At 45.5% G+C, this 22,676-nt stretch overlaps 1 protein-coding gene across 2 annotated transcripts in view; it reads right to left on the reverse strand.

Annotated features, from left to right (window-relative positions):
• The window catches only part of BARD1 (BRCA1 associated RING domain 1), a 120,838-nt gene that overhangs the window by 60,237 nt on the left and 37,925 nt on the right, over positions 1–22,676 (reverse strand). For both annotated transcript variants that reach the window (XM_040357482.1, XM_040357481.1), the window contains exon 4: positions 7,273–8,309. In XM_040357482.1, coding sequence (XP_040213416.1) covers positions 7,273–8,309 — 1,037 coding nt within the window. The remainder of the gene's footprint in view (positions 1–7,272; positions 8,310–22,676) is intronic.

The raw sequence follows: 22,676 nt of genomic DNA on the forward strand, positions 1-22,676 counted from the left end.
GGGGCTGCATTTGATGGGTCACAGGGGCTGCGTCTGATGGGTCACAGGGGCTGCGTCTGATGGGTCACAGGGGCTGCGTCTGATGGGTCACAGGGGCTGCGTCTGATGGGTCACAGGGGCTGCGTCTGATGGGTCACAGGGGCTGCGTCTGATGGGTCACAGGGGCTGCGTCTGACGGGTCACAGGGGCTGCGTCTGACGGGTCACAGGGGCTGCGTCTGACGGGTCACAGGGGCTGCGTCTGACGGGTCACAGGGGCTGCGTCTGACGGGGCACAGGGGCTGCGTTTGATGGGGCACAGGGGCTGCGTTTGATGGGGCACAGGGGCTGCGTTTGATGGGGCACAGTGGCTGCGTTTGATGGGGCACAGTGGCTGCGTTTGATGGGGCACAGTGGCTGCGTTTGATGGGGCACAGTGGCTGCGTTTGATGGGGCATAGTGGCTGCGTTTGATGGGGCACAGTGGCTGCGTTTAATGGGCAACAGTGGCTGCGTTTAATGGGGTACCGTGGCTGCGTTTGATGGGCAACAGTGGCTGCATTTGATGTTTTTTTCTGAATTTTTTTTGCTTGCTGACTGCAGTACAACCAGCCTGTCCTTTTTTCTTTTTGTCGATCACTGCTGGCTGCTATAGCTGCCGGCAGTGATCACTGTATTCTGATGGCTGGGAAACGTTCACCTCAGAGCACAGCACACACTGACACATTTCTCTTACGAAAGCTTGGTAAATCAAATGCCAGGCCTAGCATTACACCTGTGTGGCTACAACCAAGTCTGGGCACAAGCCAGCACAGGCTCCTGGAAACGCAGGAGAGTGGCCAGTAAGAGGAAAGCTGGGATAGAACATTACTTGCATCATATCCATGCCGCTCCTAAATCTGCTCCACTGCCGCACCAGGCCCACAATGCCTTTAATCTGGTCCTGGGGGGCCAGTGCATAGGCCTGTGCCTGCACATGCACTGCACTACCCACACAGAGAGAGGGACCACTTCACATTGACCGCACAGAGAGAGAGACTGCGCAACATTGCTTCCAGAGAGAAACGGCAATGTGGATCGATTTTTCTCTCTGTTCCGGCAATGTGAAACGGTTTCTCTCTGTTTAGGGAAATTCCGGAAATGTGGGCAATGTGGAGAAGTCTCTCTCTCTCTGCGGGCAATGTGGAGCAGATGGATGGTGAGCTGGTTCAGTGGGCCACTTGACTAGACTTGCCCCCCAGGCCTAAGGCTGCCAGCCCTCCCCTGGACAGATCCATCCAAGGGGGAGTGTCTATGCGCAGCGGGGAAAACAGCTGTTCAAACGAACGTTGTCTGTAATGTTCTCCGCCGCGGTGATAACAGTAGGCAGGGCCGGGAGGGGTCACTGTGCCCATCACACGCAGCCACTTGTGCCAACACATGCAGCCACTTGTGCCAACACATGCAGCCACTTGTGCCAACACACGCAGCCACTGTGCCACCATAAATTGTCGCCACTGTGCCAATCACACGCAGCCACTGTGCCAATCACACGCAGCCACTGTGCCAATCACACGCAGCCACTGTGCCAATCACACGCAGCCACTGTGCCAATCACACGCAGCCACTGTGCCAATCACACGCAGCCACTGTGCAATCAATTGTTGCCACTGTTCCCAAACACAGCCACTGTGCCAATCACACGCAGCCACTGTGCCAATCACACGCAGCCACTGTGCCAATCACACGCAGCCACTGTGCCAATCACACGCAGCCACTGTGCCAATCACACGCAGCCACTCTGCCCATCACACGCAGCCACTGTGCCCATCACACGCAGCCACTGTGCCCATCACACGCAGCCACTGTGCCCATCACACGCAGCCACTGTGCCCATCACACGCAGCCACTGTGCCCATCACATGCAGCCACTGTGCCATCACATGCAGCCACTGTGCCAACACACGCAGTCACTGTGCCATCAATTGTTGCCACTGTGCCCATCACACGCAGCCACTGTGCCATCAATTGTCGCCACTGTGCCCATCAAACGCAACCACTGTGCCATCACACGCAGCCACTGTGCCATCACATGCAGCCGCTGTTTAATCAATTGTTATTGATTAAACAGTGGCTGCCTGTCCCCAGCCTCTGTCCCCCTCCTGTCTCATGTCCCCAGCGTCTGTCCCCCTCCTGTGCCATGTCCCCAGCGTCTGTCCCCCTCCTGTGCCATGTCCCCAGCGTCTGTCCCCCTCCTGTGTCATGTCCCCAGCGTCTGTCCCCCTCCTGTGTCATGTCCCCAGCGTCTGTCCCCCTCCTGTGTCATGTACCCAGCGTCTGTCCCCCTCCTGTGTCATGTCCCCAGCGTCTGTCCCCCTCCTGTGTCATGTCCCCAGCGTCTGTCCCCCTCCTGTGTCATGTCCCCAGCGTCTGTCCCCCTCCTGTGTCATGTCCCCAGCGTCTGTCCCCCTCCTGTGTCATGTCCCCAGCGTCTGTCCCCCTCCTGTGTCATGTCCCCAGCGTCTGTCCCCCTCCTGTGTCATGTCCCCAGCGTCTGTCCCCCTCCTTTGTCATGTCCCCAGCGTCTGTCCCCCTCCTTTGTCATGTCCCCAGCGTCTGTCCCCCTCCTGCGTCTGTCCCCCTCCTGTGTCATGTCCCCAGCGTCTGTCCCCCTCCTGTGTCATGTGCCCAGCGTCTGTCCCCCTCCTGTGTCATGTGCCCAGCGTCTGTCCCCCTCCTGTGTCATGTGCCCAGCGTCTGTCCCCCTCCTGTGTCATGTCCCCAGCGTCTGTCCCCCTCCTGTGTCATGTCCCCAGCCTCTGTCCCCCTCCTGTGTCATGTCCCCAGCCTCTGTCCCCCTCCTGTGCCATGTCCCCAGCCTCTGTCCCCCTCCTGTGCCATGTCCCCAGCCTCTGTCCCCCTCCTGTGCCATGTCCCCAGCCTCTGTCCCCCTCCTGTGCCATGTCCCCAGCCTCTGTCCCCCTCGTGTGCCATGTCCCCAGCTTCTGTCCCCCTCCTGTGCCATGTCCCCAGCCTCTGTCCCCCTCCTGTGCCATGTCCCCAGCCTCTGTCCCCCTCCTGTGCCATGTCCCCAGCCTCTGTCCCCCTCCTGTGCCATGTCCCCAGCCTCTGTCCCCCTCCTGTGCCATGTCCCCAGCCTCTGTCCCCCTCCTGTGCCATGTCCCCAGCCTCTGTCCCCCTCCTGTGCCATGTCCCCAGCCTCTGTCCCCCTCCTGTGCCATGTCCCCAGCCTCTGTCCCCCTCCTGTGTCATGTCCCCTGCCTATGTCCCCCTCCTGTGCCATGTCCCCAGCCTCTGTCCCCCTCCTGTGCCATGTCCCCAGCCTCTGTCCCCCTCCTGTGCCATGTCCCCAGCCTCTGTCCCCCTCCTGTGCCATGTCCCCAGCCTCTGTCCCCCTCCTGTGCCATGTCCCCAGCCTCTGTCCCCCTCCTGTGCCATGTCCCCAGCCTCTGTCCCCCTCCTGTGCCATGTCCCCAGCCTCTGTCCCCCTCCTGTGTCATGTCCCCAGCCTCTGTCCCCCTCCTGTGTCATGTCCCCAGCCTCTGTCCCCCTCCTGTGCCATGTCTATAACAAGTACTCGTACCAGTTTTCCAACAATGATATTTACTGCTTTTTATAAAGAAATACAATTGATTTTATGCAGTATTGAGTTTAGCCTTTTGGCCCGGCCCTCCAAAATATTTTTAGTTTCTCATGTGGCCCCATCGAAAAAATAATTGCCCACCCCTGCTTTAAAGGCTTAAATATCTTCAGAGCCACTGACAAAGAACATATTGCGTTAGAATATAACTTTGATAATATCCATGCACTAAATATTGAGTAAGCATGACAGATCTCCTTTAGATTGGTTATAAAGGCTGAAGTTTTTTTTTACCTTGATGTATTCCTTGCATTAAGGTAAAAAACCTATTGTCCGTTTCCTTCTCAGCCCCCCAAATTCTTACCTGAGCCTCATCTCTGAAGGCGGTTACCTAAAGCAGACCAATTGTACAATTTGGCTGTACAATCTTGATTAGATCTACTAATAGTCATTTAGATTGTAAGCTCTCATAAATCGGGGCCCCCCAAAGCCTCTTGTACTAAAATGTATTGCATCTGTGCGGTCTTCATTTATTTTGTAAAGTGCTGTGTAAACTGTTTGCACTATGGAAAATTGCTTCCAACTGGTCTGTGCCAGATAGGGCCAAAAAAGAGAATCTGAGCAACTGTACATAACAAGGATAAATTAAAAAAGGTTTGCTTTAGAGTGCACCCCCCCCCCCCCAATCTACCTGTCCTAAATAGATTTCCCAAAGGCGAGGACTGTGTGGAAAATTATCATTGGGTGCACTATGAAGTCAGGAATAGGTATCGGGTTGACAGAAAGCACAAAAACAATGTGAAGAAGAGTACCGGTTTATGAGAAATTAATAGCATGGAAAAGAGTCAGATCTACTTTGCATAGACGCCATTTACAGGAGTAAGTTTAGCAGTCACATATGTACACATCTACGCTGTGCGTAGGCCTCATACCATTAGTTTACAAAAGGTGACTTGGTAAACTTTTGTATGGAAAACACAGGGATGATAATGCCACTATTGAAGAAGCTGAATGTCCCAAGAACCGGTCTATGCACTATGGCAACCCACTTATTTTTTGCCAATTGCTCCCAATACAAACTATAACTGTGATATTTGGTTATTATTATTAAAAGGGCCTTGTTTTTTCCCCTCTCTTTCAACAGTGATGACAAGATGATTATGAAGGAAATGTCAGATTGTGGAAATCAGAAGGGAAATCGTACTCTGGAAAAAAACACATTCTTGTGGGCCAGGTTATCAACTTTCATTCATCTTTCTTGCACAGTTATTGTCAGTCACACAATACTTGCAGATAGCTTAATTGCGGCAGCTTACATTTTTTTTTTAGTATTCTCCTGGAGACCAAGACGAGTTCCAAACCAATTTTCTTACCAATGGAGCATTTCCTGGAAAATGCACGATAATCAAGCACAGCTCCCATTGCCTTCCAAAAGATTAAATTAACTCAAATCAGACGCCAAAAATGGAACTAATAAGCATCCAAGAACGGTCATAAAACGTGGTAACGATTGCTGCACATAAAAGAATTTTAGCTCTGACAGCTGGGAATAACTGCAGCTTTAAAGCTCGGCAATAAAAACTTCAGTGGAGATTTTGTTTTAACCCATAGCATTATTCACCATCTAAAAGATGCTCATCTATGGGGTATTAGGATTGCTTGAAAGAGTTGTGTATGCAAAATATAGCAATACACTGGGGGTTACAGGAAAACGTATGCACATTGAGAGGTATTTTATGGTTTACCTGAAACTACTTCAAGAGATTACCTTCACATTTTGGCTTGCCTGCTGTTCCATATTAATGATAGTTCACAAATAAATCTATAGATTTTTTCGTCGTCTGGTTATCTGTCAGAATAGTGAAATCAGCATCCTTGCTGAGCAACTCAAAGGCAAATACATAACTGCATTTACATGGGTTTACATACTTTATATTTAGCTACTCAGCCTGTCAAGCACCAGGCAGCTTTTCCATCTTGCAGTGCTTGACTGGTGATATGTCAGAGCTGGACAGAGAATAAGTATGCCTAAAATATGCAAAAGTTTATAATGTATGTTTATCAGTGCGCTAGCGATATTGAGTGGCAATTTCAGTCACTTCAGAAGTCAAAATGCCTACATTTAATTTACTCGTACACGCAAGTAACCATATACTTGTGGCTGCTCTAAAATTAAAAAAACTTTAAGCATCAGAATGATCGGAACCCTTCAAGTGTTACCTTTCACAAATGCCAGCAAAAAGTATTATAATTTTTTTTTTAAAGGGCTGCAATTTACGCAGATTTTTCAGAGTTGCCAGCAATATAATACCAAATGGATACCGTTAGTTACAAGTTAAAGCTTTGTATTCAGCCTGCATATTTCCTGACAGCAGAAGGCTTATTGTCCGCTATAAACAACCCAACGTTGAAACCTTAAAGTGGGAGTAAGCTCCCATGCATGATTATTACCTATAGGTAAGTCTAGAATAAGGCTTACCTTTAGGTACTGTAAATATCTCCTAAACGTGCACTATTTAGGAGATATTTGCTTACGGTTTTTCCGGGAATGTCACTGGCGCATGCACTTTGACGTAACGGCATATCCCTACTGTTCCTTTAGAGTCCCGTGTTGTAAACGGTGGCTCCTGTGCATCGTAATCGCGGCTCCGGCCACTAACAAAGGCGGAGTCCGCAAACCTGGACGTAATACCGGGTGAAGATTGAAGTACCTTCAGCTAGTATACATACTAGCACATTATGACATTGAGTTGAGCTACAAAAGGCAAATAAACAGTTGCACTCTGCAAAAGAAGTTGCTCCAGAGCTTAAATGAGGTGAAGCTTCACTTTGCAAAGAATACCCAATCATGTGCAAGGTAAAAAAAAAAAAAAAACAGCATTTTTGCTTGCATGTGATTGGATGATGGAAGTTAGCAGAGCTCATGCTCATTTACATGCTCTGGAGCAACTGTTCTTTCAGAGTGCAATCACACTTTTTAAAGGGCACACTTTTATTTGCCTTTGGTAAATCAACCCTAGTGCCTTGCAGGTTTAAAAAAAAAAAAAAAAAAAAGTAGCCAATCGTTTACTACCACTTTAAAGTACAGGCTAGTATTGTAGTAATAGCTGCTTTTTTATATTTGTATAATTTCAAAAGCACTGACTTTAAAAAAAAATTTAACAATGGATTTGGGCTTTAAGGTTTTCTTTCAATGTTTTAGTGTAGGAGATAGAGATATATAATTATAAAGTTTACATGAAGCGGAACTAAGGGGGGCTTTATGTGCCTTTTCTACAATGATCCCCGGCCATCCGACAAAAGTCAGTCATCCTGGCACACAGGAATTGGGCTGGCGCCAGCAGCTGTGCTTTGCATGCGCAGCTCAGTTTACTTGAGAGCAGGCAAGTAGGTGTATTTTATTGAAGAAGGGACATTGCATGTCTCTTCTGCAATAAAGAGCCTGTCTGATCACAGTGAGTAATAGCAGAACTTTAGTTCCCCTTAAAGTACTCCAAACTAGTTGCTAGACAAGTGTTTTTGACCGACAGAAGCTCTAGCTTAAATATGGTTGATTTAAAGACGGACTTGCAAGCAAAGATCTTTTGTTGTATAAAGCTGGCAATGATACAAGATAGAAAATAATAATAATAATTATTATTATAATCAAAAAAAATATAAAATGCTGAGAAAAAAATAAAAAATATGTCATCCTATACCGCTGTCCAATTATTACCTTTATGGAAGCAACATGAAGCAATGTCTCTCCCCTGATGTTTTTCTTAGAAACTGAAAGGTTATTTGGAGACATCTGGATACTGGTGCTAGTTTGGCTTGTTCTTCTTCCATCTTTGTTTTTAGAAGAGGGTGTGGAAGGCTTGGAAAGCAATTTTGGTTGTTCCGGGTTTGGATCACTTATTTCTATCTTCTCAGACTTACAACTGCCTCCTGGCTTCTGAGGCTCTTTTCTTGAACGTTTTGAGATACTGGAAACTGGAGAAGGAGATGTGCGTTCTTTACGTTTTAAGACCTTAGTTTCTCTTTTTGAAGTTACATTTTTTTGCCTTGCACTTCGTAAAACTTTTTTATTACTGGCTTTGTCTTCAAAATCATCAACTCCATTCTTATCCCCATGTTGATTGCTTTCATCTACCTCGCCATCTTTAGCGTCACAGCCTTGCTCAGATAGAGACTTAAATACAATATTGTTAGAAACTGGCACAGAACATTGGGACTCCAACAGAGTGACCTCGGGCAGGTTTTCAGTATTTTTAGATTCCGTTTCTGCATGTTCTTTAAAGCTGGTCTCATTTCTAGTCCGATTATTTCTTATTGGTGAATCACATTTTTGGCCATTTTCTTGTTCACTAGGAGATGTTAAAACTACAGGAGAATTGCAAAATGAGACAGATCTAATATTATTTGAAACATTACTTTCCTTGCCATCGTCACTGTTCTGAGTTTGTGTGCCAACTCCCCATTCTTGGTTGATATCTTCTAGTATCTTCTTTTTGGATTTTCTTCGTTTTGAATTATTTTTCTCTTTCTTTTTCGTGGGCTCCATAGTAGGTGAAGATGACACAAACTCGTATGTTTCCAATTCTGGAATCTGTTCATGTTTTAAAGGAATCTGTTGATTGACTTCTCTTTCTAAGACATACCTTGCCTTCCCTCTACGAGGGCTAAACCACATCTTTATCTGTTTTTTATTGCATTCTCCTTCGGTGGTGCTTGATTTGAGTGATGCATCTTGACATAAATCCATTTTGTTTTCTGCAAGAGAAGTGGAAATTATAAGTCATTTTCAGCAGTTTATGTAAGCGCCATTAGTTTCTAATAGAAGCAATTGTTTTGAAATGGTATACTTTTTAAATGGTGTAAGAGAGGGTACTTATGGGAATATATTTTACATGCTAGGAAGGGACAGCTGTGAATTGGCTATTCTGGGGTGGAGTGGCTAAGAGCGTTCAAAATAATTAATAAGCCTAAATATGTAATAGTAACAGAGCTTTTAAAAGAAAAAAAAATCCGGGCTCACAATGCATATTTTTTATGTACCAATAAACCTCATCTTCAGGACTAAACTAAAAAGAAGGAATTAATAAAAATTGTCCAAAACAAACAATGTCTCAAGAGGAGTGTAGCCAATCGACTTTTCTATTTTCATTATCTACGCTGTGTGGAAAAAATTAACAGAAGCTGATTGATCGATTGATATGGGTAACAACACCAGTTAAGACAGAACTTGTCTCAGGCACTTTTTATTAATTCCCCTTAATGTGTGTATAGACAACTGTACTGAACTAAAAGTAGGCTGTCCACTCTTTGAATTTGCTCTCTGGCTGGTTAGTTGATCCAACTGCTTCAAATTTTTTTTTTAACCACTTAAGCCCCGGACCATATTGCTGCCTAAAGACCCAAGGGGTTTTTACAGTTCGGGACTGCGTCGCTTTAACAGACAATTGCGCGGTCGTGCGACGTGGCTCCCAAACAAAATTGGCGTCCTTTTTTCCCCACAAATAGAGCTTTCTTTTGGTGGTATTTGATCACCTCTGCGGTTTTTATTTTTTGCGCTATAAACAAAAATAGAGCGACAATTTTGAAAAAAATGCAATATTTCTTACTTTTTGCTGTAATAAATATCCCCCAAAAACATATATAAAAAATTGTTTTTTCTCAGTTTAGGCCGATACGTATTCTTATACCTATTTTTGGTAAAAAAAAAAAAAATCGCAATAATCGTTTATCAGTTGGTTTGCGCAAAATTTATAGCGTTTACAAAATAGGGGATAGTTTTTTTGCATTTTTATTTTTTTTACTACTAATGGCGGCGATCAGCGATTTTTTTCGTGACTGCGACATTATGGAGGACACTTCGGACAATTTTGACACATTTTTGGGACAATTGTCATTTTCACAGCAAAAAATGTATTTAAATTGCATTTTGGGAGTTAACCACAGGGGGCGCTGTAGGAGTTAGGGTTTACTTTGTGTGTGTTTACTAGTGTAGGGGGGTGTGGCTGTAGGAATGACGTCATCGATCGTGTCTTCCCTATAAAGGGGATGACGCGATCAATGCGCCGACACAGTGAAGCACGGGGAAGCCGTGTTTACACACGGCTCTCCCCGTTCTTCAGCTCCGGGGAGCGATCGCGACGGAGCGGCTATAAACAAATAGCCGCGCCGTCGTCCCGGATCGCTCCCCGAGCGGACCCGACCTCCGCATGTACCGGGGGGGGGGGCCCGATCGGACCCCCCACCCACGTCTAGCAGAGGACGTACAGGTACGTGGATGTGCCTGTCCGTGTCATTCTGCCGACGTAAATGTACATGAGGAGGTCGGGAAGTGGTTAAAGACACAGTCATAGTCAAGTGTTTCGACTCAGTCATTCAGAAAAAACTGAGCCAGAGAAAGACAGAGAACTAGTACTTTAAAGTGGTTGTACATTTTTTACAACCACTTTAACCTACAGGTAAGCCTAGATTAATAAGGCTTACTTGTAGGTGCTTGAAATGTCTCCTAAACCTCCACGGTTTAGAAATTATTTACTAAAATCACTGGCGCCGAAGTCTATTTGCCGTGCCGTCGTCGCTGCTCCGGTCAATCACAGCGTCAGAGCCGCGATACCCGGAGGTACCCCCCCCGAGAAAGAGGTTGGACAGCTGCCCGAGCGGTGTACTAGGACGGCTGCGGGGGCTTCGATCGGAGGTGAGTATTACATAATGAGCTAGTATGCATACTAGCCTATTATGCCTTTGTCTTTTGTTAGGTTTTTTTGTGCCTTTACTTCCTCTTTAAGAAACATGTCAGAAATCGCAGCTTCCATTTATCTCTCAGCAATTTTCATTCACATACCCATAGTTTCAAAGTTTAGTAAATAAAAAATAAATTAAAAAAAAGACACACATTCGAGTTCAAAGACGCACACACAAACACTTCAAGGGAATGGCATACAGCTCTTAGTATGGTCCAATTTGTCACCAATGAAATAAACTATTTTCAAAGGATGAAAACGGTAAATCACCCAAAGACAATTGGATACGGTCTGGTAAAACAGTCTACATGAGGAATCCTGTGAAATTCTTTAACCAGGTACGGATATATAGTACCTCGTCCATTGCTACTCCTTTGTCCACAATCCTGTTTACTTCTTCATAAAAAGAAAGTAAATTTTTTTGGCAGCAAGGAGAAAACAACTGGTGCATAGGGCTAATGTTCAAAACAGTCCAGCTAGTGTGAGAAAACAATGTCTCTTGTAAGCAATACAATGATATGGGATGGGAGGCAGTCTATTGTGATCACAGGGCTGTGATGATTTGGTGGTATACAGGGAAAGTTCAGGGATCACATATGGCTGCTGACCTCAGAGTTGTGAAGGCTCTGACAGCTGAGTGAGCAGAGAACTCTCTACACTTGACACATGAATAAAATTGGGAAACTGCACAGAGATCGTGAGGTGGTTTGAATCGAGTTCACAACTTAATGATTAACCGTACAGCTCTAGTAAGTCATAGTTTCAAATAGACTCTTTAAAGACTTGCTTGGTGCAAACAGAATGATGCAAAGTGGTACTGAGTAATGTTGTTACCCAGTTACTACAGACCTGTACATTTTAAAGGGTTGGTAAAGGACAGCATACAAGAGTATCTTCCTGAAAAATATGCGGTAGCCAACACTGAAGGTGTTCGTGCAACACGATTGCCATTTTTGCAGTTAAATAATAATGATACGCTAAAATATATAGCAAAACAATCCCTAAATAAACCAAAGTGATAATAAAAATGGTAATAGAAATAAGCTTCACCTAAAATACCCAAATAATGCAATGAATGAGCGTAATAAAAATAAAAAAATCTGCTAGTAAATAACGTATAAAGTCCATTTCCGTGTCTAGTAAAAAGCCTAGGCTTATGACATCATACATGGCTCTCTCTCACTCGTGTGAGAGTTTGCCAGGAGGGGGGGGGACATAAGAGGGCCAATGAGAGCTGTAGGTGGGTGTCTGTGTAAATCCAGAAAGTGAACAGGCAGTAGCTTCAGCTGCCCACAGTTAAAATGGTTGCAGCCAGACCTAGTGGAGGGAGATTTCTGCAGCATATTTGGCAAGTACAGAATAAGAGTATATATAAAATAATATGCAAAGTGGTTGGAGGGAAGCTTCAGAATGGCAAATATGTTTTTATTACAAATTATGTGAGCAGACTGCAGTTCCTCTTTAAGCACAGAGGGGGGTCAGAGATAATTGTTGGCATTTTTTACAGTGAGATTATTCATTAGAGGCAGGAGCTTAGAGGAGGGAAGGAATAGATTAGCCGGCACTGACTCCACCAACGCATCTGTCGCGTCCGCCCATGGGTCTCTTGATCTGGCCACAAACCTCAAAACCTTCCGATTGAGTCGAGACGCCATCTTGGGCAAAGGAGCTGATAACACCTCTGGGTGCAGAGACCATTCTCCTTGGTCCAGCTTTCCACACCCGGAATGTATATGGCCGACAGTGCCGGTATGCTCCTTTCTGCCCACCTTAGGATGTGAGCGACTTCTGATGCTGCAGCCAAGCTACTTGTTCCTCCTTGATGGTTGACATATGCCACCGCCGTGGCATTGTCGGACTGGATCCTTACTGGACGCCCTTGTAGCCTCTGAGACCATGTGGAGAGGCACAGCCTGATTGCCCAAAGTTCCAGGACCTTGATCGGCAAATGAAAATCCTCTGGGACCAGCGACCCTGGGTCGACTGAACCCCCAGACTCCCCCACTGGTAAGGCTGGCGTCCGTCGTGACGACTATCCAGTGAAAGGAAGGAACGACTTCCCGGGCAGAAGTGCCGGTGAGGTCAGCCACCAACAAGGGAGGCCCTGACCAAGTGGCTCACCCCGATTAGAAAATCCAGGGATGATGGGCGCTTGTCCCATCTGGACAGAATTTCCTTCTGTAGCACTCGTGTGAGATTGCTCCTATGGTACCGCCTCGAAGGAGGACACCATGAGGCCCGGGACTCACATGCAAAGCGGAGTGACGACCCTTCTGGGATGTCAACTACCGCTCCGCAGCCTGAAGGGTCTGCAACTTTTCCACAGGGAAGCAAACCTTTGCCTCTGAGGAGCCCAGAATCAATCCCAGATATACTAGGCATTACCATTAGTGACTTCTGAATGTTCAGTAGCCACCCAAGTGTCTGAGGGTCTGATGATATAGACACGCTCACTTCTAATTCTGAGGCTGAAGGGGCCCTCAGAAGCAGGTCGTCCAAGTAGCCCACAACAGCGATGCCACGTTGTCTAAGTAGGGCGAGAATTAGGGCAATCACCTTGGTGAACACCCTTGGTGCCGATGCCAGGCCAAAGGGGAGAGCCACAACTTGATAGTGGTCTTCCCCAACCGCAAAGCGCAGAAGTCTCTGATGCTTTGTGCATATGGGGACATGTAAATAGGCATCCCTGATGTCCAAGGATGCCAGAAAGTCCCCTGGCTGGAGGGCAGTGACAACAGAGCGAACCGATTCCATCTGGAATCTTGTACCCTCATGAAGCTTTTGAGGGCCCTGAGGTCCAGAATTTGCCAAACGCCCTCCTTCTTTGGTACTATGAACAGATTGGAGTAAAACTCCTGAAACCGATCCTGTACTGGGACAGGAATAACCACCCCACGTTTTAGCAGGTCTTGAACTGCCCCAAATAGGGCTCCCTGAAGAGTCGGTTGTAGCTGGTGGTAGGAGGGAAAAAACAAACAAACAATCTGTTTGGTGGGCAAGATAGAAGCTCTATCTTGTACCCTGAAGACACTACTTTGCAAACCCACCGGCCGGGGACCTGAGATGTCCACCGGGTCGCGATTTTGCGAAGACGTCCCCCCACCTGAGAAATAGGTGGGGGAAAACCATCATGCGGACATAGCTTTGTCTTTGCCCTGAGCAGGCGCTTTATCGGCCTGTGGTCTTTTACCCGCCGTACGAAAAAAACGCTTGTGTGCGGTAAAGAAGGACCCTTGCCTACAGCGTGGCTCCTTCCCCCTAGTTGGACTGTGGGAGCAGTGTGCTCTACCTCCTGTAGCATCTTTAATTATGTAATCCAGGGGAGTTCCAAAAAGTCTGTCGCCCTTAAAGGGCAAGTCCATCAGGGCTTTCTTGGAAGATTGGTTAAGATTTGGTCCGCCAACCAAAGTAGACGGCGTAACGCCACCGCCTGACCTGAGCTCTGGCCAGCAGGGGAATAGTGACCAAGGCTGATTCAGAAATGAATTTTAGGCCTTGTACTAGTAGGTCAGCTAGGGCTACCTCGTTTGAGGAAGCCTGACGCTTGTAACCCATTGAGCAGCATCTTTGCCCCTTCCGTGCGTGTATGAGACACTAGGGCCCCAACTATGGTTGGGCATACCGTCAACACACTACCGTGTACAGGTTTGCGGGTGATCGCCTCAGCCTTCTCGTCTGCAGGGTCTTTGAAGGCGGGAGCCCCCTCCACTGGTATGGTGGAGCTTGTTTAATCTGGACACAGGAGGGTCCACTATCAAGGGCGAGGTCCATCTTTTCAAGAAACTCTCTTCAAGAGGGTTCTTGGTCCGCATCTTCAGATACCTCAGGGTCATGAGTGCTAGCTGGACCCGGCAACGCATCTGAGTTGTCCCCAGCAGATGGTGGAGGGAGGGGGTGCTTTCTAGCCCCTATTCTCCCACGCGCTGCTTCCACCTTGGCTACGAAGGCATCTAGGATTGCCGCCTAGCATCCACCGATAAATCGGTTGCAGGGGCATCAATTGCCAGCTCAGGTGTCTGGGGGGGAAAAAAGTGTCTGCTTCTGACACCCTGCTGTCCACACACCTGACACAGGGACCCCCCAAACAAGTAACCCACCACTCCTGGCTGCAGCAGAGATGAGGGGTTCCCCCCCAGAGGACTCACCACCCAGGAACCGTAATAGATGGTTTAGCTAGCAGAGCTGCTGCCTGCAGAGTGTGTCTGTCGATCTGTGCTCTCCAAAGCTGGGATCAAAGGCTGTTTGTGGGGCTGCGATTTTTGTCAGTCTTTCAGACTGCTCAGTCGCAGCGTGTATCTGCTCATCTGCCGTTTTTTTTAAATGGTCTAATCCATGGTACAATGGCCGCTGATCTGATAAACCACGGTGCAGCAGAGTAATGCAGCAGCAGAAATCGCCAGAAAAATGCGGCTTACAGAAGATGGCCGCCAGTGAGAAAGGGAATACAGAATGGACACCAAACTGGGTGTCGACAGCATGGAGCAAGACACACAGGAAAGCAGAATCTCCTATGCGGCTTTATACATTGTGCAAGTAAAAAAATACAGCATGGACACACCAAACATGGCCACCGACAGCATAGAGCAGGACACACAGGTAAACAGAATCTCTTATGCAGCTTATACACTGATTTAGTGACTTATGGTTCCCCAAGTGAAGCTCCCCAGAGGAACCCCTGCCCAGCAGCTAGCTTAGAGAGCCTAGGAGGAGAAGGGAGGGGAGAAGGGGGATAAAGCCCCTTACTTACCTCTCCAAGGATGCCCAGCTCTGTCTTCTTGCTAAAGCAAGGTAGTAGCTACTTACCCTTCCTGTGAGTTTATGCTGGAAGCATCCTGGACAGTGCATCTTTTGCATGGTAACGGAGATGACTGTCGGCCAGGCTACTTCGACTCGGCCCTGTAGACCGGTCCTTTGCAAGCCCTGGAGCGTATAGCTCACCGGCCACCCGTAGAGCGACGGGCATGTCGTGGACGAACCAGCGCGCAGCTATGGTCGGCACACGCTCGATGGCCGAAACTGGGAAGAATACAAGGATCTGGGATCCAGCCTGTCGCCCAGTCGGCAGTTGATTGAAGATCGCAGGAAAAACTTAAATAAATGAAAAAATCCAAAAATGTATTCAAACTAAAAGCCTCCAAGCCATGGGCCTGAAGGGAGCCATGTCTTCTCCTTGGACTAGGCAGAAAAAAATGAATTACTTGGTGCAGGCTGAGGGGATATAGTCAGTGGGACCGCACCCTGGGCGGGGCGGTTCTGCTTTGAAGTTAACACTTCTGCCTAGTCACTCCTAAAGATAGATAGGCTATTCCCACTATGTCAAGATTATGAACGAAAGAGAAAAAAGGACGCCAATTTTATTTGGGAGCCACATCACACGACCAGGGTTGAAGTGGTTAAGTGAGTGACAGACTTGCTTTCAAATGTATTTTAAAGGGGTTGTAAAGGTACAACCCCTTGTAAAGGTGGTGTGGAGTGTCGTGCTCGCCCCCTCCCTTGGACTACCGGAGAGTCAGGACGCTTTCTACTTGCAGATAGAGAAAGGAGCTGTGTGTTAGTGGGCGTCCTGACTCTCCTGTATACCAAGGGAGGGGGCAAGCACGACACTCCACACCAGGAAGAAAGCCTTGCATTACTGTGTGGAGTTACAGACAGAAGAACAGGAAGTGAGGATTTCTCAGAAGAAATAAGGACATTTAAAAGCAAAATCGAAGGATGAGGTAAGTGAAGGAGAACTGCACTAAGGTAAAGGAAGCCATTTAAGAAAAAAAATTGTACCTTTACAACCCCTTTAAAATACATTTGAAAGCAAGTCTGTCACTTTATATATATATATATATATATATATATATATATATATATATATATATATATATATATATATATATATATATATATATATATATATATATATATATATATATATATATATATATATATATATAGCATACTTGCAAAGGTAAGTGAAGGAGGACTGCACTAAGGTAAATGAAGCTATTTAGGGGGGGGGGGGGATTACCTTTACAACCTGTTTAAGCAGTCAGCCAATAGCAACCTCTACGCAGGGTTAGAACCTATCCACAGTTAATGCTAAAATCCGACCTGAATGATTCAGATAAGGGTCATACCGTAACATTTATTCTTGTTTTGAATCTAATATGAAGGCTGGCATGGCTCACCTCCTCCGGAAAATACTAGGTGCCTGGCTTCAACATCTCTAAGTCACTGAGTCAGAATAGATCATGAGGGTAAATATGAAAGCCAGGCAACTAGCATCTGCAGACTAATATCTTACTTTCAGGAAAGGTTTCCTTTAAGATGTAATGGAATACAATACCGAATCCTATGAAAAAAATAAAAAGCAACAATGCCACTTGAAAGATGAATGGATTTTTCTATGAAACTGGCAGACATCCAAATCTTTCCTTCATGTGTGTAAAAACTATAAGCCTAAACCAAAGTTCTCCTACCATCGTAATGTAACAAAGGAAAAAAAAAGTCTACGGCAAAATGAAGCAATTACAAAACGCTGCTTTAGCTGCCATTAATCTGCATCAAAGAAATATAATGATCCACACTGTGTGCCTTTCAAATTATTTCCCATTACCAACAGTACGTTGAGAAATCTCTTTGATAAACGCGCTTCTTATTAAAAAATCAAAGGAAAATGGTTTGGTGCCATCTGGGTAACAGTTTTTGCAGTCACTGTGGAATGATTATTTTGCATTAGAGAAAAAAAAAAAAAAGGAAAAGGCAGCCGTTTAAACACTCATCTTAAGCTATTATGTGGAATGCAACACATGCAAAATAAGTTCTATACTGTATAACCAAACACACGTTAAGTACTGCCTGGAGAAAGAAGTATATCTGAACAGAAGGGGCTATTACAATAGACTTACTTTCAGCGCCACTAAAGGCAGGAGAAGTCAGGTTATAGCAACGTGGTGCTAACCAAAATTCCCAATACCAAAGAACTGAAGTACAACATTGACTTCTTAAAACAAACTTTTATTTTTGTATTATCACTTTCACAATGATCTCCAAAAACAATTAAAGAAATGTGAATTATTCACGCTCCCAGAATGACTTGTATACACAGATGCAGCCCTGTAAGGACAGAAATATGGAAACAACCTTTGCTTATTTCTTTTTAAAGCTGCAAACTCCAGGGCTATCAGTTCTATGCTTTTTTGCTTGGAGTCAGTGACCCAGATCAAGTGTCCTGACATTTCACTGGTTGCAGGCAACTTGAATAAATTGCTCTATATTTTAGCCTGTATCTGTGCTATAAAGCAGCACTCAATGATGCACACCTGACCTTTTGTAAGAAACCAGTAATGTGGTTGATGTGGCTTTGAAGTATTACCTGTAAAGCCTGGTACACGAATCAGATTTTCCACAAAGCATAGGACTTTTGTCCGAAGGGCGTTGGCCGTGAACTTGTATTGCATACAAACGGCAAAGAATTGTCAGCCAACAAACACAAAACTACGTGATTTTTCAGCTCTTTAGCGCCACCCTTTGGGAAACTTCTGCTAATGTTATGTTAACATTGCTTCTGAGCATGCGTGTTTGTACTTTGTATTTTTTTCCGAAGGACTTCTGTACACACGATTGGATAATCTGACAACACACATTTGTTGTTGGAAAACTTTAAAGCATGCAAACAATTGTCCGATGGAGCATACAAACGGTCGGATTTTCTGACAACAGCCTGTCCTCACACAATTCCCGTCGAAAAATCAGATTGTGTGTACGAGGCTTAAAAAGGTATTCAAGAGCACAGCATGGGTCTCTGATACTTTTTATTATAACTCTAGCCAATTTTTTTTTGTTTAACCACTTATCTACCAGCCACCGTCAATTGACGGCATAGTAGCTCAATTGTTCCGACAGGACGTCATATGAAGTCTTCATCTTTTGGAAGCTGCTAGGGGGCGCGCGTGCGCGCATCCGCCACGTTACTGGGAACACGATGCGCGTGCCCGGCGGCCGCGAAGCACCCGCGATTTTCCAGTAACTGATCAGGATCGTGGATCTCTGTGTGTAAACACAGAGATCCACGTCCTGTCAGGGAGAGGAGACCGATGCTGTACATAGGGACACAGATCGGTCACCTCCCCAGTCAGTCCCCTCCCCCTTCAGTTACAATCACTCACTAGGCTACACATTTAACCCCTTCAATGCCAGTCACATTTATACAGTAATCAGTGCATATTTATAGCACTGTTTACTGTATAAATGTTAATGGTCCCAAAAATGTGTCAAAAGTGTCTCATGAGTCCGCCATAATGTCGCAGTCCCAATAAAAAAAATAAAAAATTATGCAGATCGCCGCCATTACTAGTAAAAAAAAAAAATAATAAAATTATGTCCCCTATTTTGTAGGCGCTGTAACTTTTGCGCAAACCACTCACTTTAAACTTATTGCGATTTTTTTTTTTACCAAATATATGTAGAAGAATACGTATTGGCCTAAACTGAGAAATTGTTTTTTTTTTTTTTTAAATGGGATATTTATTATAGCAAAAAGTAAAAAATATCGTTTTTTTTTTTCAAAATTAAAAACGCTCTTTTTTTTGTTTATAGCACAAAAAATAAAAACCGCACAGGCGATCAAATACCACCAAAAGAAAGCTCTATTTGTGGGGAAAAAAGGACGTCAATTTTGTTTGGGAGCCACGTCGCACGACCGCGCAATTGTCAGTTAAAGCGACGAAGTGCAGGAAGCTGAAATTTCGCCTGGACAGGAAGGGGGTATATGTGCACAGTAAGCAAGTGGTTAAATAACGTGGGGAAGAGTTAAAAACGTCATATTCAATTTTTTCCCTCTGTTTGGCTCCACTGGTTAGATTAGATTCTTCTTGCCTATTTTTGGGCAAGAAAACAAAGGATAAAAAAAAAAACACCACATTGTTTGGTACTTTTATTTACCCATCACTGCTCTAAATGTGTAACGTGTTTTTAGTTTAGCACCTCCTGGAGTTTCCCCATTTCCTGTTTTAAGGTGAGAGAACATGTCCCCAAAAGAGACACGGGCAGCAAATTAAACCTGGCAGGGGAATAAAACGTTTTGGATGAAGTTGGGCTTTTGGAGAAATGATTTGTGAGCCAGACAAACCCAGCCAACTTATTTCTCTCTAGCTGTGCGCTCCATAGCAGTTTTACTGCTACAGGGCAGCAGCTGTTTGCTAGATCAAGTATATATACACGTGATCAAGCACTTCCTGGTAGGGGGCATGCATGCACACTGCTGCCAGTGGTTCGCTCCCGCTGTGATTACATACAGGGGGGGCCGGTGGCAGGGACAGTGGATGCGATGTCCACTGGCACCCACCAATCATCCGGCAGGCACACAGAATGGCGTCTGCCTATGTAAACAAGGCAGATCGCCGTTCTGACAGGAGGGAAAGCATAGATCCCTGCAAAGTGGGGGCCAGAATCATTGTCTTCCCCTAGCACCTCCCACACTGTACAAAAACACAAGCTTTGCACACAGGCTTCTGAAGGTGACCAGTGGGAGGGGCAAAACGCGTCAAGCAGGGACCAGTTTGTGACGTAATTTCCGGAATTTGAAAAGCAAGCCGAGGCAGAGATCCCAGCACATGCCTGTAATTTGTACTTTCTTGTAAGTGTATTTGCTTTTAAATCTACATTAAAGTAAACAGTCTTATGCTATTGAATATTTCTCTTTATTGGATAAGGTTCTACAACTATGCCGAGAGCCCTAAAATTGAAATAGAAGGAAGGAGCCACTATTTTTGTCCATTTTGTCAGAGGACATATACCATGTTTTTTTTTAAATCATACTGTTGGGCAGTGGGAATTCAGTAAAGGAGCATGCATGACACCTTGGATCTTCGCAAGCAAAATATCATGAACACTGGCACTTTATTTGCACCGATGAACTATTTATTTAATGCACGGACCACCAGGCCCAAAAATGCACCTTCTCACGTCATTGACTGAATTCATCTCCACATATACCCTAAACATCAAACACCTTTTGGTGCTTGGGGATTTCAACCTCTGGGCCAACTCCTCGCTGGACCCCGTAGCCGACGCCTGCATCGACCATCTGGAAGGATTGGGTCTGCAGCAACTAATACAAGGCCCCACTCATGCCTCAGGCCATACACTCGATCTCATTTTCAAACAAGATTTGGAAATTGACGTCCTGGGAAATGAGCCGCAACCATGGACCGATCACCATGCCATCAAATTCACAATCACCAAAAATGCCAGCCCAAAAAAAACGACAAAACCGGTGACAACTCACTGGACTAGATCTCAGAAGAAGCTCCACTCGGAACTCTTCAAAACAACACTAGGGAACAAAATAAAAACAACCCAACAAAAACAAACAGCCACAGAAACTCTTGACACCATCAACAAGGCGCTACTACAGTCAGCTGACTTAGTAGCACCAAAACGCAAAACTTGCATCCGGAAAAACAACTCCAGCTGGTTTAATGACCAGCTGACGTTGCTAAAGCAAGAGCGTAGAAGAGCAGAAGCTGCGTGGAAAAGGTGCTCTTCGGATAAAAACCACACCATTTACAAGATAATAACAAAGAAATATCACAAAGAAATCTTCACGGCCAAAAAAAATCATTTCTCCAACATCATCGCAAATGCCCTTAACCACCCCCGAGAACTCTTCAAGCTGGTCACTCAGACTTTGAATCCAGCTTGTTTAGAGGCTCCCAATTCTGATTCACAAGAATTTTGCAACGAATTATCGGATTATTTCATTAATAAAATTGAAAAAATCAGTGAAAGTATTCAGCAAAATGGAACCGTCACCAACTCCCCCCCAAATCACAAACCTAATACCCACATAAATCCGTCGCAACCACCAAAGTTCACTCTAAAACCCATTTCCATCGATGCCACTAAAAACATCATCGGACTCTGCGTAATAGCACAGCACCCAATGATATCATCCCCACTAAACTGCTGAAAGAAAGTGCCGATATACTGGCGCCAGCTATCACGCAGCTCATTAACCAATCATTCAAGGAGGGCATGGTGCCCACCTTGCTAAAACAAGGTACAATAAAACCAATTCTAAAAAAAAATACCCTCGACCCCAAAGACCCAAACAACCGGAGGCCCATAACGGCTCTAAATGTCTTCTCCAATGTAATGGAGAAAGTCGTTGTACAACAGCTGCAACTGCATTTAGACACCCATAAATTACTCGATCCGTTTCAATCAGGCTTCCGTCTGGGTCACGGAACAGAAACGGCGCTGCTTAAAATATGGGATGACACTCTAGAGGCCGCAGACGAAGGAGAATCTTGTCTCCTGATACTGCTGGACCTAAGCGCGGCTTTTGACACTGTAGACCACAGACTACTACTGGCTAGGCTAGCTGAAGTAGCCGGAGTCGCTGAATGTGTTTTACCCTGGTTCTCCTCCTTCTTGGAAAACCGATCACAAATAGTGAAACTGGGGTCTTTCACTTCTGAAAAACGTACGGTGTCATGCGGAGTCCCTCAGGGATCTCCCTTATCGCCCCGTATTGTTTAATATCTATCTTCGCCCTCTCTTTGAAATCATCAGTAACCAGAAGTTACTTTACCACTCCTATGCAGACGACACACAACTGTATTTCCGCATCTGCAACAAAAAGGATCATTCTCTTGGACTAGAGAAATGCCTCACTCTAATAGATAACTGGATGACAAACAGTTATCTTAAACTCAATGTTTCACGCTAACCGGAAAAATCACCCCGCGTCAACATGGACTCCCCCACCCATTCTGGGTAAAACTATCACCCCTAGCACCAAAGTCAAAAGTCTCGGAGTCATTTTCGATACCTACATGACAGTGGATGCACAAATAGGGTCAGTAGTCAGCGGATCCCACCATCTGCTGCGCCTACTACGCAGACTCACACCCTTTATCCCGAAAGAGGACATTGCAGTCGTGGTGGGAACAATCATCAATTCCAGACTCGACTACGCAAATGCCCTCTATCTAGGACTCCCCAAATACCAAATCACTCGTCTGCAAGTCGTTCAAAATACGGCCGCTCGACTAGTGACTGGGAAAAAAACATGGGAATCAATCTCACCTTCACTGAGATCCCTTCATTGGTTGCCAGTAAAAGACAGAATCACTTTCAAGGCACTCTGTCTAATACATAAGTGTATTCAAGGCAACGCCCCCAATATCTATGCGAAAAAATAAAAGCCCATAACCCCAATCGCATTCTGCGATCCACCAATCAAAACCTCCTCCAGATACCCAAGGCCAGATACAAGTCCAAAGGAGATCGAAGATTTGCAGTCCAGGGACCTCGCCTGTGGAATGCACTACCAACCACCATCCGACTGGAGTCGGACCACTTGGCCTTCAGGAGAAAGATTAAAACTCAT

This window comes from Rana temporaria, chromosome 6, assembly GCF_905171775.1.
Source record: "Rana temporaria chromosome 6, aRanTem1.1, whole genome shotgun sequence".
Lineage (NCBI taxonomy): Eukaryota > Metazoa > Chordata > Amphibia > Anura > Ranidae > Rana > Rana temporaria.